The sequence below is a fragment of the Coptis chinensis genome, chromosome 6, assembly GCF_015680905.1.
Source record: "Coptis chinensis isolate HL-2020 chromosome 6, ASM1568090v1, whole genome shotgun sequence".
NCBI classification, from domain to species: domain Eukaryota; kingdom Viridiplantae; phylum Streptophyta; class Magnoliopsida; order Ranunculales; family Ranunculaceae; genus Coptis; species Coptis chinensis.
This window is the reverse complement of record NC_141461.1, coordinates 32,044,779-32,061,483: the sequence shown is the minus strand read 5'-3', so window position 1 is coordinate 32,061,483 and position 16,705 is coordinate 32,044,779. Positions and strand designations below refer to the sequence as shown.

At 36.4% G+C, this 16,705-nt stretch overlaps 2 protein-coding genes across 2 annotated transcripts; both read right to left on the bottom strand.

Moving 5' to 3' along the window:
- Positions 1-2,455: 2,455 nt before the first annotated feature.
- On the bottom strand, positions 2,456-12,602 carry LOC147492604 (serine carboxypeptidase II-2-like). Its single transcript, XM_086564398.1, has 10 exons — positions 11,711-12,602; positions 11,339-11,446; positions 10,036-10,131; positions 9,840-9,932; positions 9,110-9,195; positions 8,757-9,020; positions 6,426-6,559; positions 6,074-6,169; positions 5,513-5,618; positions 2,456-2,798 (listed from the first exon to the last, which is right to left on the bottom strand). The coding sequence occupies exons 1-10, from the start codon at positions 12,009-12,011 to the stop codon at positions 2,607-2,609; spliced, it is 1,476 nt and encodes a 491-aa protein (XP_086420524.1). The 5' UTR covers positions 12,012-12,602; the 3' UTR covers positions 2,456-2,606.
- Positions 12,603-13,308: 706 nt separating this feature from the next.
- On the bottom strand, positions 13,309-16,361 carry LOC147492603 (beta-fructofuranosidase, cell wall isozyme-like). The gene is made up of 3 exons (XM_086568753.1): positions 15,855-16,361; positions 15,417-15,575; positions 13,309-13,769 (listed from the first exon to the last, which is right to left on the bottom strand). Exons 1-3 carry the CDS (start codon positions 15,888-15,890, stop codon positions 13,581-13,583), a joined length of 384 nt encoding a protein of 127 aa, XP_086424879.1. The 5' UTR covers positions 15,891-16,361; the 3' UTR covers positions 13,309-13,580.
- Between the last annotated feature and the right edge of the window lie 344 nt (positions 16,362-16,705).

Here is a 16,705-nt window from a genome sequence, read left to right as displayed (position 1 = left end):
AAATACCAAGCGATTGTTCGTGGAGTTGGAGAAACATCTTGAAGGGACGAGTCGGCAAAGCGGCTATAGCTATGCATTTTGATTCGCGTGGCTGCAATCGAGAAAAGGATTGAAGACGCCGCATAAACCGGAAGGAATGGAAGGTAGTGGCATCGGACAACAAGGCGTGCTTTGTAACCAAAGGTAATCGAAACGTAAGAGCACCTTTTTTACATGTGTGTATGGAAGAGATATGGGAAAGCACAGCTTGAAAGCGAAATGGGTACAACAGAGGAATTGCACCCACTTGGCGAAAGAGTTGGAATGGATTCGTGAGAAGAGTGAAGGGAAAGGAGGGTTCCAAGATGTATTCAACCGCTATTCACCGGCTTTATATAATCGGACTTGGAAAGAGAGGAACTGGGCCGATGCTTTGATCATAAATTATTTGCTACAACAACGGTAAGCAACCCGATTCTAAAGGATGTGCAGCCAAAATACACGCTATGGATGTCGAATGGAGGAGGGCCCGAAAAATACAAATTTGAGCGGGGCACAAGGGGATAGAGGGACTACGATCGAACAATCAAATGCAAGTGGACTAGGCTGATGAAGGCAATCATACACCGAACACAGGCGGCGGTGCAAGGCCTAGTGGGGCGATTAAGCAGCCATTGCTTGGGGACAAGAATGGCTTTGTTGTTGCGGCAAGCATGGCGATCCGAGTACAATACCATAGCACTTGTGGAGTTACAAGGGTTGGAGCAAGGGCCTCAAGTTAGGTGAGAAGTATAACATCGAAGAAGAGTGGAAGCTCGACGGATTCATCAAATGTGGAAACCTTTCTAAGGCAGAAAAAATATCCATGGCAGGCGAAGAGACTTATCAAGAGCATCGCAGCTTTACAAAATAGGCTCAGTTTCTTTTCTATTAAACATGTTTATCGAGAGGTAAACAAATTAGCTGATGCTCTAGCGGCAAATGTTCCAAATGTAACATTTATTGAAATTCTTCCTAGCTCCTTTGCAGAGGATGTAAGGAATATTATGTATGATGATGTAATAGGAAGGGAATACGAGAGATGTAATTAAAAGCTTTTGTTATTTAATGAAAAGGGGTAGGGGGCCTCTAAAACAACCTCGCTTACCAAAAAAAAAAAACAAAAAGAACGCTAGCTATGCTCCTAGACAATGGTATCAACTCAGGTGCCATTTTTGTGCCATTTTCCAATAGCAAGTGTAAGAAAATTGTGATTGGATTTTACTTCTCCAAGAGATATTACAAGCAATAGCATTTAATGTGACGTTAACTAGAATACTACTTTTTTCAGCATTCCCCAGAAATGAGGCATTTGCCAACAATTGGAATGCTGGGTTCACGTAGTGTCTTCAATCTTGATATACAATGTTTGCTCATGTCTGGAACTTATATGGGAAATAGTTTAAAATGTTTGTTTTGATCTTTTAGTGCTTATATTGGTGATTTTCCTTCTCAACTTATTATTGAGTAACATTGTTATGATCGATTTGTTGAGCCATACAACTGGTCCACTCCAAATCATTTGTAAGAACAAATACAAATTTATACAGAGAGGGAGTAACAGAGAATAATAGGAAACTTTGTAACTACTTCAGTAATAGAATCTATATATTTTTTTTCTTGGTCCAGGCTTTACCGTGATAATTGAAATAACTTAAATTTAGGGCGGAGAGCCGCTTACTACAATTTTAGCTCAAGTTAAAAAGCGAACTTTCTCCAGAGGAGACCCCATTTCATGCATTCAGCGTCTAAGGCATTCCAGCCTTCAGTAATTCAGTATCCCCTCCTATAAGTCCCACCGTAGCAGCCAAATTAAGGGTCACTCTATTGTCCAACATTTGACCAGACTCCTTAAACTGACACAATTGTCTCACAACTCGCAATTTGATTCAAACACATTTTTGTGCACCTTCCACATTGATGGAAATTTGGGCAAACAATCAAGCAAATCACTAGGATAAGGTTGGAGGGTAGGTTTTCTTAGGTAAGAGAGTCTCCGTGGGTGTGGTGAACAAAAGATCATGTCACAAAACAAATTGAAAATAAAAATGCAAGTGATTTGCCACAAAACAAATTGAAAATAAAAATGCAAGTGTTACTGAGACTGGATTAAGAGTCCGGGATGTGTGTGTGTGAGGGCGTGTGTGGGTGGGCCCATAGTAGAAATAATCTAATCTCCTGCATGGATAAACGGTGTATAATCAATTCCACATGTTCCTATCAATATTATGTGAAACATAACAATATCATATATAGCCATATAGGTCTGAGTTGTTGATCATAGCATCCCCTTAGTGGCCATATCCTAGCTAACATATGCTCTGGCATCAGACCATCTTACTCTATAGTCGCTGCATGTGTGACTGTGTAAGACTACTTTTCTCTAAATCTTTTAGTCGGTTACTGAAATTCAAACATTGCACAAGACATCATGGAAAAAAACAAAAAAGCACACGTATAATTTATTGAGTTCATCATTTAATTGAAGAATTTATTGATGATCCTAATTTCAGTTCAAAACATTCAACCTGCAACCCTCTGGTGACTTCATGCCTCGATGGCAAAGTGATCAGGGAAGAGTGAAAAATTTAGGATTCACTAAACTTCGATAAAGTAGGGACTGGGAACCTGTCCTTTGATAAAATTGGCATTTGGGTCCCAGACAGGAAGGCTTTGATGAGCACAAGAGCAAGTTCGGGTCTATGCAGAGGGACTTCATGACCTGCTCCTCTTATTGTCACAAAGTTGAGGCCCGCATACTGTTGGGTCCAACCCCCGACCTGTTTCAGACATATTTATAGAGTTTCTTAGTATTACTTCTTTAATCACTAAAACACCACTTGTGATAAGATAAACTCTTAATAAGATAAATAAGAGAGAGAGAGAGAGCAAAAGTGCTATATAAAATGTAATAAGGGGAAAGTTGATGGACTGATGCACTGACAATAAGACTAAATGAATCGAGGAAAGTTAATGGACTGATGCCGTGACAATAAGACTCGGAGTACTGCAATTAAAATGAAGTCATGCGTATACCTTACTAATAGCCCCAATTACATTGAAAGGGGTTTCAACTTGGATCTCAAATGTGTAATGGGCTAAAACAGGTCATGTAAAGTAACAGTATAGCTGAGATATGTTATGGAGAATGTTATATAACTAAATTTGTTTTCAAATAACAAACAATAAAGTATTTCTTTTCTGAGACGGTGGAGCTGATAGTATCAAGGATATATGAGAGGACCAGAAATCTGACATGCTTGCTAAAATAAATAGGACTGGTTATGAGTTTTGACCTTTTTTGTTTATTATGTGCACCGAGGTTCATAGAACAATGACATCGTCATTGGTAGATGAGGGTCTCTTTGATGGGTTTAGGGATTCCAATAAAAAGGGGGCTATCTCTGTTTCTCACTCGCAATTTATGGATGACACCTTGTTCTTTGTTAGTGCCACGATGGAGAAAGCTATACCATCAAGTATTTTTTCGCTTGATCTGAGTTATGCTCCGGATTGAAAAATCGACTTGCCCGAACATTCTCTATGGAATTGGGGAAGTGGATATCTTTATGGGAATTGCAAGAAAGTGGAAACATTGCCATCTATGATGCATAGATACGGATACAGGTACCGATACGGCAAAACCGGTACGGGGTAAGATACAGCTTTTTTGAAATATTAGGATACGGGTATGGCCTATGGGTACGCTAATTATTAGGAATATTTTAAAAATGTGTATTCTAAAAATTATTAGTAGTTCTTTGAGTAAAATAAGTTAGGAACATGTGAAAAACTATTATAAAACGTGCCAAAGTCAATACAGCTTGAAGCCTCAAGAAACAGTTTATATTTACAATGGAGCAGAACTATCGAATTAGGTCTATTTCAGGGATTCCAGCTGGAATCCATTCAGAGAAGTTCAATTTCTTTCGAGAAAGAAGAGAGATTTGAAAATTTTGGTTATTCAAGTGAAAGAATTTGGCTAAATGCCTCTCTCAAAATTTATTGGGATTCTATTTTTTTTGGGTAAGGGACAAGTATCTGGTACCCGTATCGGTATCGTACCTGACCGACACGGGTGTAATGACATTTTAGGAGTATCCGTGCATCATAGGTTGCCACCTACTTTGGATTGCCATTGGGAGCTTAGTCCATAGCAATTTGGCGGGAACGTGATTGCAAAATGTTACTTCTAGACTTGGTCAAATCCACTGTCTAACATTCATATCTACTACAATAGAACCCCGATAAAATAATACCCTTGGGGCCAAGCAAAATTCATTAATTAAGTGAGGTTTTAATAAATTAGTAAATTAGTAATGTAGACAGTTGTGAAAAAACTAGAGAAGTTGTTTAGGGTCTCATCGGGAGTAGTGTGGGTGGAAAGAAGAAAATTCATCTTTTGAAGTGCGACTAACTGTGATCTTTTGTATCCTTTTAAAGACAATGGAGGTTTGGGTGCACATCTTACGTACGAGTTAGGCATTGATATAAAATGGTTGCGGAGACATGGAGAGGAAGAAGGGCATTCATGGCGGAAGGTAGGGGTGGACAAATATGGTGAGGTGGTTACAAAGTGGATTGTAAAAGAACCTACAAATTCTTATGGAACTAATCTTTGGAGGGGAGTTGTGGAAGGATGGAATGAGGCATCACCTATACACCCAGTACCGGCGAGTCTATTTACTTTTGGGGGAAGACATTTGGGAAAGGAGAAGTATCATTGAAAGAGCAATTTAGTGATATGTTTATATTGGCCACCAACAAGAAAGCATTTGTGTCGGATTACATGGAAAGAGGGGAACAAAGAGTGCATTGGAATGTGACTTTAAGAAGAGGTCTAAATGACTAGAAATTGAATCTGTCACTTTTGCTACAATTTATCAAGAGAGGGTTACCACATGCCCAATCATGTAACTGTATGAGGTATCCCAATTACAATTTAAGTATTGGTAGTCCTTTACAAGAGTATCAAGAAACTGCAATTTGGATAACCTTGTACTTTGTTGCCTACTACTTGTAATGCTATAGGTTTAGCATATTATTTAATTGAGTTCAATAAAAAAAAACAAAAATACAGCTGTGACCCTCATAACAATGCCAAAGAAGCTTTAGAATGTAATGCACCATACCAATAAAGGTTTATTATAATAAGAGAGATGTAATGAATTACAACACCTAAAGACCTTCATTAATAGAAGTAAGGACTCGCCCGCACTTGACCAACGTGGCAGTAAATTCAAATAATAATAAATAACTCATGTGGATCCGATACTCTCTACATTGAACTGAACCATTAAAGACATTTATTCTCAGGAATTTGTGTAATGTCTACTATTTAGATAATAGAATGAACACATTACATATAGAACGATGCTGTTTCGGTATCCACAAGCCCACATCAGAGATTGCTAATGACTTTCATATGATTTTCAAAATGTAAATTTTAATTCACTGACGAAATAATAAATAAGGATATTAGGATCGTGGATACCTGTCCATCATGATACCAAGCACGCCATGGGGAAGTAGTTGGAAGTTTCAGAGCATCTATACTATACCGGGTGGATGTAACTGGGATTACAGAGTCGGTATCCCCACTGACAAAATCAAAGAAAATTGCAAAAAATTAGAATCACTGCCTTCTGTAATATTGAGCGGGAGAATTAAAACAACTAGTCAATTAGATGGGTCTTTCACGAGTCTTAATTACTCAATAATGCACTCAAAGAAAGTAAAACATGCGCACATTGAACCTTTTCAGCTTCAGCTAGCACAAGTAGTAGTGCACAACGATGTTTTACACTTCGAATGAGAAGTTTAACAAGTAGCTCATATAAGTAACTTGAGCACTGAATGTCTACCTGGTGATTTCTTTTCTGTCATCTCTATAGTTAACATGACGACAAAATATGCCAAAAGCAATACATAAACCTAACATGTTTTTTCCTGGTTCCTGTTTATGAGTTTATCCAAACAGGACAGTACGTCTGTTTATCCAATTGTGGATATGGCTAGCTATCATAGATGAGCAATACCACTGATTTAAAAGTACCTGAACATCCAAATGCGAAGCCCTGCATTTATAAGCTCGTGATAAACGTCTAGAACCGACCTAGGTGAGTCCTTCCAATGATTATTAATTAGATCACTGAAAATAGAAACACAAAATCCTCAAAAAATCATAACAATGTAGGACATGCGAATAATTGTAGTTGTAGTGGTCAGGAATGCTCATTATAAATCAATAAGTTCATCACACGCTTCTGTACCTACAGTTTGTTTAATCATCCTAGCCAGGCTAATGTATGGATATTTTGGGTTACTTGAAGCAGCACATATTGTTTGCAGATCCCATTTTAGAAAAGACTGGAACACGTTATCTGGAGTTTTGCATCCAATCATACCTGCATGTTTCCCACTTGGTAGGTGCAACTGCCGAATCAACATGAAGTGCCTTCTGAACCTCTAGTGAATTAAAGTACACAGTTGAGTGCTCCTCAGTGCATGGATCGTAGTTTCCACCCACGCGTCTGATTGGCTACCATGATTATACCAAAATCCAAATAACGTTTTATAATCTGGAGACATCTTATATTATAATTGCATCGATATCTTTTATAAGAACATATTTGAAAACTTAGTTAATAATATATAGTGACAGGCCAGATAAAATTTTGAAAGGATATGATATACCCTAAAAAGATTAGCAATGGCATCATAAAATTGAATACACTTTTAGCAGTTACAGGTTCTTTGGAAACCTCATTCTTAGACGGAACCTGTAGGTGTGAGTTGGAAGAAGACTTTATGGGTGCTATAGTGAGCGAATAAGCCAAGAACTAACCCAGAAGCGTGATGTTGGGCAGGGGAACCAGACAATTCTCAAGCCTATAGAACAAAATCTTCCAACAGTTGATCAGACATGAAGACCCTTACAAGGATGGCGATCAACAGAGTAAGGATTAGCTACTAGACCGAACAAAATGAACAGTGAATAGAGTAAGAATGCTCCTGAGACTACTAGCACAAAGTGCTACTACCACCTGAAACTAGCAGGAATGACACAAGAAAAGAACAAAACCAATAAACTTCAGTTGGCTGCAGATTACAGGAACCTTAAGGTCAACAAGAACCACATCTCTTCTACCCGATCGACATTGGATATTGAAGAGATGAACTGTCAATCTACACCATACCAAAGGATTTTGGCAAACAGAACTCCTGAATCGTAGAAACTTCACATCCAATGAGCAAACCAAAGCAGCAGCAAGAACAGCTAAAAATAGAACATCACTGTTTTCGATCAATTGATCTCCACTACACTGATCGGTCGGACAATCTTCAAGTTTATTAGACCACAACTCGACTAGGGTCCTAGGATCACGAGTGATGGTCAGATGCACCATATAAAGGGAAAAAAGCATGAAAAATCAATCCAAAGTAGGAGGCAGCTCTCAAATCTCCAAGTATTCAGTTTGTACCCCACAATGGGGTGACAACTGGGATAACCAGATTTGCAAAATTGTTTACTCAACTCAATCTTTGAATTAAAAAAGAAAAGATTAGAAATAATCCACACATAGTTGCAAAAAGAAAAAACCACCACGACCTAGAACAAATCCATAATTTCAAAACACTTTCCTTCTGATCTACTAAAAGAAATATTCATGGTTGCAGAAAGTTAAAAAATTTCTCAACAATGACCAAGAAGACACCCAAACCGATACAAAAGGCTGATTTCTTCTCTGAGAGAACCACTCCAGGCCATAAGGTAGTCAATGACCAGCCCCCGGTCATTGGGTGGCTAACGTCAGTTTGCGGAACTCTCTACCTTGCGATTTGGTTGGTGGAATTTTCAAATTTCAATCAAAAAAACGCAGCACTAAAATAACCCAAAACCTAGAGTAAACAATACATGTATTCAGACACTAATCCGAAATAAGTCAAATAACCTACTTACATAGATCTACCTATGATTTATTTATAAAAACGGTTTTTAGCATAAAAACCTTATTTTGGAAACACCTAAAAAGTTCCCTTAAACCTTAAAGCTCATCTAAAACAGGAAGCTCAAATTAAAACAATATGAAGATGGCTAGGGTGGAACCATTGACAGATAAACATCACTCTCTGTCTTCCTTGTTAACATGCACTCTTTTTAGTGCCTAATGATGATATGCACTTCGATTTTCCCAGAATCTATAAATAAGCGTGATTGCTCGAGTGTTTATTGCTTAGCAAGAAACTCATAGTCATAAAGAACTGTTTTTGACCTAATTGTAATTAATTAATTTTTATTTTCAAACTGTGAAATAAAGATTTTGTTTTATCAGTGTTTCTATTGTGAGAATGAAAATCTTGTCTTTACATTATTCAACTAAGTTTCATAGTCGAGGCCCTTGCATTAAGAACCCATTGATGTTCAATCTTGTTTCGCTTCCACACACGATTCTTATCAGTAACAAATGGTAATGCACATTGGGTCAAGTCGAGGTCTATGTACTTTCGTAAGTTTGCCACTTAGAAATGAACTTAAGATCAGCATCCCTATTAGTAGTAACCTAGTGTACTTTCTTCTACGAAGCTTTTGAGGAGTAAGCTCAGTAGTTCCCCCTCGGCTAAGGTAGATGATCTTTATATTAAATAAACTAGTAGGGAAACCCTTCACTGGGGAATCTTTTTAATTGTGTATTTTTTATTGTAAAGGAAAAAGATATCATGCTAAAGATACGTACATGGAGTCTGTTCAGAAGCTTATTCGATAAGTTCCCATTGCTAGTGCAAGAAGGGGTGAAGATGCTATATGGATCAATTTTCCCAACTTCATCACTAGAAATATCAAGCATTTTATCACACTGGGAGGAAGTGTGAACAAATGATTCATAGTCACACAAAATGTTTAGAAGCTTGTATGTTTGATCGGAGATCAGGCCCGTAGACCACATAAACTGGAAGACCCCCAAGTGATCGTAATAATCATCAGTTAGAGCATTTCCTACCTGCAGAGAAGCAAATATTAAGAAGAGAGTTGATATGTCTTCTGAGGTGATAAGTTCCAAAATATGCTAAATTATGATAAAGAAACTACCATGTAACCCTTTAGGTTGATTGATTTGTCACTTGTTGATTGGTGGTACTTCACAATGGCTTGAGCCAACTGGGGAACATAATGTCCTAGAGAAAAAGAAGCATCAGTAAATAAAAATAAGTTCCATTGAAGTACTGTGGACAATGATAAGTACTTTAAGCATTGATCTATAGTGAAAACAAAATTTTTTTATCCAAACTCTGAACTGCGCAAACATGAGAGGGTCCTGAACTCCTGATCACATATTTGGTGGACATAGCCAAAAGGTTAACCTGACCGACAATATAAGGGTCATGAAGCAGTGTTTGAAATGGTCAGTGGGGATTTCCTTAAAGTTTGCTCTTGAGTCAGGTTCCTAAAATATTCACAGTGCTTTGCTTAAAATCCCAGAGAGGCATACATCTTCTCAAATATAGGCTTTGAGAAAAGACAGATACCAAAACGTTATTACTTTTTCTAATGCTACATGTAAGAGGCCTGCAGTTGACATGCATATCCTGTCAATGGCAGGTTTCAACAGCCTAAAAATACATATTAAGATACCAACGGAAAATAGCTTTTTCAAGAAGATATGAAGAAGACAAAGCAAGAGAGAGGTGGACAGGTGGTAGGCATGACGACAGAAGAGATAGTAGTGAAGAATAAGACTAAAATACTATATAACAATACAGATGTGAAAGAAAGAATAAATGTAAAGCATATAATAATAAGTTACAGAATACTTCTACACCTGCATAGCTCTCTCCTGTGATATAGAACTCCCTTCCTTTAAATTGAGGAAATCTTTTGAACCACTTCAATAGAAATTCTAGTGAGTCCTTCGCTGAGGCAAATAAACAATGAAGATTCAAATACACAGAAAAAGTGACACAAAGCCGTTTGACCAGTAAACTTTAATTATGCTGGCAAAAACCAGGAATATGTACCTGTCCTTATATCTCCATTTTCCAGTAAGTCTTCAGAACTACTTGAATATGAAAAACCAACACCAGCAGGAGAGTCAAGGAACAGGATATTAGCCACTGCAAAAACGTTAGAAATCCCAAGATTCAGGAAATTAAAAGTATATAGTCCTATTCTGAAAAACTAGAAAGAATACAAAGAAAGCAGTATCTGAATCTTAATGCCCCAGTGTTATGGACTAGCACGAGAATTACAGACCTAGAAAAGGACCCTCACAAAAAATATACGCAATGGACATAAAACAAATTAACCAACCCGTTCAGTTGATCTATCAAAACCATTAAGGACCCCTCCAAAGGAAATTGGCAACACAAGATTTAATGTTATTGTTGGTGTATCTCGCAAGTCATTCACATTGGGACACGTTATTCCTTTCTCGGTATTTAATACCCAATTGTGCTCATTAATTACAATTTGATATACTCAAGAACACGAATGGATCAAACTTTAGTCTCTCTCTCTCTCAGACTGGCAAGCCTGTTTTTATGAGATCAGTAACTCAAACCCCAGACCTCTGGTATCATCACCCAAACGTTTTACCAACTAACTAACTGGCACCTGCAACTTAGTCATTTTTCATCTGATGTTTGGGAAGAGAAGGCTATTTGCTATAACAGATAAATTAGGAGTAAATAACTACCCCACGTAGCATCTAGCTGGCCCAAGTATATGTAAAATATGGGGGTTTTAAGCATTAGTGGTCTGGAGGGCCATGAAACACGACATCAGCTCCACCTGGTGACCCTGTTGAAAGCAGCACTGCACTCAATCAGCATCACACACATGGCGCCAAGTGAAAGTGCCATTTACCCAACATAGACCAGGATAGACCACGTGATTAGGGTTTGTTTGAGAACCCATCAGCTGTCCCCAAACCGACCTACAATCACATGCTCGTCACCTGACCTTAGGATGAATGTACTATAAGTACTCCTCCTTGAGGGCACACTTCTCAAGATTTTCAGCTCCTTTACTCTTTCAGCTTTCGTCTGCGGGATTGGCATTTCACCTTCCCAAAGCCTGAGCACTATTCGTAGTCATCCAACCACATTATACTCGACGACCTTATCCACCTATTAATATAGGATTTTTGAATTTTCAGATCTTTAGATTACTGTACTGATCTGAACAAACCCGCTAATGAAAGCTTTAATTTGGCAAAGAAAAGACTGATTTAAGAGCATAAGGACCTTCTTACGAAAAGCAAGGTAAACGAAGAAATCAAAGAGATCCAATTTTCTGGCCAAGGAAGAATTACATACATACCTTGATTCCAAGAGTATGGATTCAAATAAAGCGTCTTCCCATCAAGCTTAATATGGAAGGGACCTATTTCCTCTGCCTCCCCATAAGCAATGGAGGAGCATCCAGGCCCTACAGTAAGAAGCCATAAACACCATATCATATATAACTGATTAACCAAAATTAAACATTAAAGAACATGGTTCATACAGATAAAGAATGAAGGTACACATTGAGAATTTATTTTTCCATTTGCATTGTTTTCTGTTGTGTTTTTTTCTCTGTTCTCAAATAGTAAATGTAAAATATCTTTATAATTTAAATGAACATAATAAACATTAAAACCAAACAAACTAAAACTATAACAAATAAGAAAAGAATGTAAGACTGACTGACCTCCATTGAGCCAAAGGACAAGAGGTTTAGAAGAAGCATCCTCAGTAGCTTCAAAAAACCAATAGAATAACTCCCTCTTAGGAACCTCATTGACTTTGACATATCCAGAGTAATGAGCAAAGCTGACATTGAATGATTGGCCTGGTAACTTATACACTCTATCTAACTCTTGTTGGTTTGGTTGGTTGTCAGCAGTAGTAGTGCAAGTGCAACTACCACTTTGGAGGTTGACAAACAAGTAGAAATGAAGAAGAATCAAAGTGACCACCACCCATTTCTTCTTATTATTATTCATATTCATGTTCTTTGAGAAATGAGTGAGAAATGGGAGTCAAGTATTGTAGTTCAGTTGTTGCTTTTTAAAGACCCAGTGGCCGCACGTGATACTCGCCGGGTATGATTATGAGAAAGATTGGATTATACGGCTGGATCATGATTCATGAGTGTTCTTCGGTCATGCCACTGCGCACACTTGAGACCCACTGATGATACATTGATACATGTGTACGAATTGTTTGGGGGAAAAAAACAGAAACATAGGGCATTTATGACATCAAACAAACTGGCAAATGACAACTGCCACTAACTCTTTTAGCACCAAACAAACTTATACAGCCTTATTAGTTAAAACTGTTGTTTTTTATTGGATATAAGTTAAAACTGTAGTGAACCGAAAGCCTATGCTGCTACAATTAAAAATAAAATTTTGTACCATAATAATATTAGATAACTGCTAAGCAGTGAGGGGTGAGAAGAGAAGAAGAGAGATAAGTTTGTGGATAGAGAGATAAAAAGAGTTAAGATTTGGTTGAGAGAAAAAGATAGGTGAGGACAGACATAAACCTACCAAACAACATTTTATCTCACGTATCCTCCCAAAAAGGTTCGCTCTGTTCACTTGATAAAATAGTAATGCATATAAAAAAAAACAATAACGGTGAACATTGCAATCCGGTAAAAAAAATTGTCAGATTAATAGTTTTTTTATTTTCCCTCTACTCAATCTAAAAATTGTTAGACTATTACGGCATCAGGTTGTGTTAATTGAAAAAAAAATATTCAAACAACCAAACTGACTCTCCAATGAGCCATGGCCGAAGATGTACTATAACAAAAGATAAAGACTAGTACGTCTAGCCAGTTTGAACTTTCAAGCAACTAAGTAAACACTTGTACCTCTTAGTTTTCGTCCAACACTAAATATTTCTTATTGTATAACAGTATAATCAAGTAAAACCGCGATATTAATATAGAAGAACAACACCAAGTATTAAAAATATATTTGTGATCTACCAAACAATTACTTGATCTGATAGTTCGGTCAACTATCAATCTAAGTGTATAAATCCAACGACTTAGGCATGATGTCTTTGTATTGAAAACTTGAAAATAAATGAAAAAAATAGTCATGATGAAATATGTTTTATTGCCACTTGAAATGTCCTACACATATGAACATATGTTAACATTGCAATAATTGCAATAGGACTGGATTATATATTGAACGCTAGCTAGCAAAGCAGCAACTCAGTTGCAAAAAAAAAAAAAAAAAAAAAAAAACTGAAACAACAACAACAACTAAGATTTAAGAAGGTCTACTAGATGTTTTTCAAGTCACCAAACTTTAATTCGAATTGAAATTAAATTCAAACTTCATAAAAAAGCAGTTGGTTTAAACAAAACTATAAACAAAAGTATTCAGTGATTAATCACAAAAATGAGACCACAACTGCTTTATGATGGTTTACATTATATTGAGCATCACCCTTTCCCCTTTCCAATTAAAATGGATCAACAAAACAACACCAAGTCCTCCATAACTCTAAACACAAGTTATATCACCACCTTAACATCCTAATTAAGTTCTACCTTAATTCATTTTTGGTGTGCCCATGCTCCACGCATCTAACTTCGTTACAGTGATGGGTGCAGTCTCGTTGTTAGATAAATACATATGAGCGTCCGCCCCTACTGCTAGAGTCGGATTGATTTGGATGCAGATGTAATGCATGCATGTTTTTCCTCTAGCACCAAAACTTTCTACAATGGAATGATCAATCTACAATAAAAACAAAAACAAAACATATAGTAAATAAATGAGAAACCATTCAAAATCAGCATAAACGAATAGTAAGAGTACTTATATTAAGTTGGTAAAATTTTTGGATGATAATACCTGAGGTCTGGGGCCTTGAACCTCACTAGCATCAAAGGGTTATTGATCTCATTTAAAACAAGGTTTGCCAGTAAAAAAAATGTTAAAGACATACATACAAAACTACAAAAAGATAGCCTCTCATCTTTTATATGTACATCTACATACAAAACCTCCATACGATAATTACTATCTAAAGAATTAAGATATACTTCTCTAAGTGATATGCAACAAGCAATGTTTTGAAAACTGAACCGGTGATCGAACTGATTTTTTGTTAAAATGGTTCAACTAGGTTCAACCATGGTTCGACTCGGTCGGACTGATTGATATTTATTTAGCAATTTTTTTTTTAATAATTACAATAATAAAATGAATAAATATATGTTTTAATTCAATATTAATTGGTATTATATATCAAAATAAATTTCTTACATAAGAAACACATAGTAGCATGTTGGTTTGGAGTTTGGACTATATTGTTTAGGTGCTAGATTCAACTCTCCCCACATTATCACTTTTTCAAAAAAAAATAAAATAAAATAAAATAAGGGTGATCCGGTTTAGAACTGAACTGGTTTGCCGGTTCAACCATGGCTTAAGCTTAGATTGAGATCCAACCAAAAACTCAAGGAAAAAAAAAATTAAAATAAGGGTGATCCGGTTTAGAACTGAACCGGTTCGCCGGTTCAACTATGGTTTAAGCTTAGACCGAGAGTCCAACCAAAAACTCAAGTTATAACTTACCCGAACTGAAAACCACCAGTCCAGTCCGGTTTTCTAAACACATCGACCCAAGCAGGGCCATATCAATGTAGGGGTGCAAGTGGATATCAAAATATTCGAATACGATTTGAATTCGTATTCGAAAAATCGGATATTATTCGAAAATTTCGGATATCGGATTCGAATAATTTTTTATGTCCGAACTGGTTTCGAATACGGATTCGGATACTGCCATATCCGCATCCGAAAATATCCAATTCGGTTTAAAAAATTAATACTTATTATATATAATTAATTAATTAATTTATTATTGTATAAAATATTATATAAAATCATAAACTAATAATATAAAACTATAATAACAAAATAATAATAATAAATGACAAATTATATATATATATATATATATATAAATTATATATATATATATATATAATAGTTTTTATAGTGGTAAAATAAATTATTCAAAGCAAATAAAATTTTAATTAATATTAATTTTCGGATCGGATATTTATCCGATGTCCGATTCGGATATCCGAAATCGGTTTCGGATAATTTTTTTAATATCCGTCGGATTTAGATTCGGATTCGGATATCGGTATAAATTTTCGAATTCGGATACAGACATATCCGAATCTGAACCTATCCGTTTGCACCCCTAGCTTATGGCTATGTAACTTCAACATCTGGCTGAAAATATCAAATGAATGAAAATTTTCTCAACAAAATATAAGAAAACAAAATCAAGATATGCTTGAAGTGGGATTAAAATTACCATAACAGAAAATGATTTATGGGAACAAATGGAAATATAACAAAACAAACCTGTGTCGATGTGATTCTTTGAACTTTGGTTAGAGCTCCCACTGCTAGGAGTACATTGCTCATGTGAGTCGAAAGTCCCCCAAGAGTTTCAACTTCCATAATGGGATACTGGACTTCCTGTTTTCCACTTTCATCAAGCCACAATGTCCTTGGCATTGTCTGCAAGATATAGGCAATTCAAAAATAAATTAATGAAAGGCACGATATGATGTACTCCTGAAAGTACAGTACACTATCTTGCATGATATCTTTGGCGAGGATTACATATAATAAAACAAAATCAGTAAATATATACATGTCTAATTTAAGTAGACAAACAAGTATCATGAGCACTATTAAAATCACATGAATGAATTGTTGAGATCATATATTAACAAAAAGAAATATGTATGAAGAAAGACGGTGAAGGATGAATGTAATTGAAATTCACGTGAATACCTGCCCAACCCTTTCTAATATTAGTGTAAGACTCATTGGCCCATCCAATCAAAACTCTTATATTCTTACTCTGATCGTGCGTAGAACGTCTTAGATGCATAGAAATTTCTACAATCCATCCTCTGATCCTCAGCCCCGAGGAATTATCAGCAGAAGTAGTATCTGGTACATATCACTCCGTCTCCGAAAAATAATGACCAATGTGTAATAATCATACCTCAAAAGGATGATCAAGACTAACCTTAAAAAAAATGTTTGACCTGATTCCCGGTCACTGATGTTTCTATTCCTTCTTTTCCCTTTAGTAAAACAGGGGAAAAAAATTGGACATTAGAACATTCCTGTGTTATTAACCGACTGCAATGGGTGTTCAATTCGTGCATGATCGATGTTTTAAAATCTCTACTTCTATAGATTTCTACAATGCTCAGGGTATCTCTTTTTGTGTCCAATCAAAAACTTTCCAATGCCCATCCTTGGCCAACCAATTCAAGCAGGTGTACCTCTAAAAGCACTTTCGTTCATAATATATGTTAGGGTCTATCATAGGGTTGTAGCTAGGTTTGACCCATTCTCTTAAAAATGGATCTGACAAGTTTTTAGGAAACAACATATTTTGTACTTGCCGGTTTCGTGAGTCAATGCCAGTGTACATGATCACAAGCTTATTGCCTGTAAGAATATTAGCTGATCCTGGACTTGTGCTGTTGATGTCAAATGGTTCTGAAGGATAGATTGCTGGCATAAGTGAAATCCAGTTGGTCAAATCAGTCGAATAAGAATGACCCCATATTATGTTGCCCCAAACAGAACCATAGGAGTTGTTCCATTAACAACAGTCACAAACATAA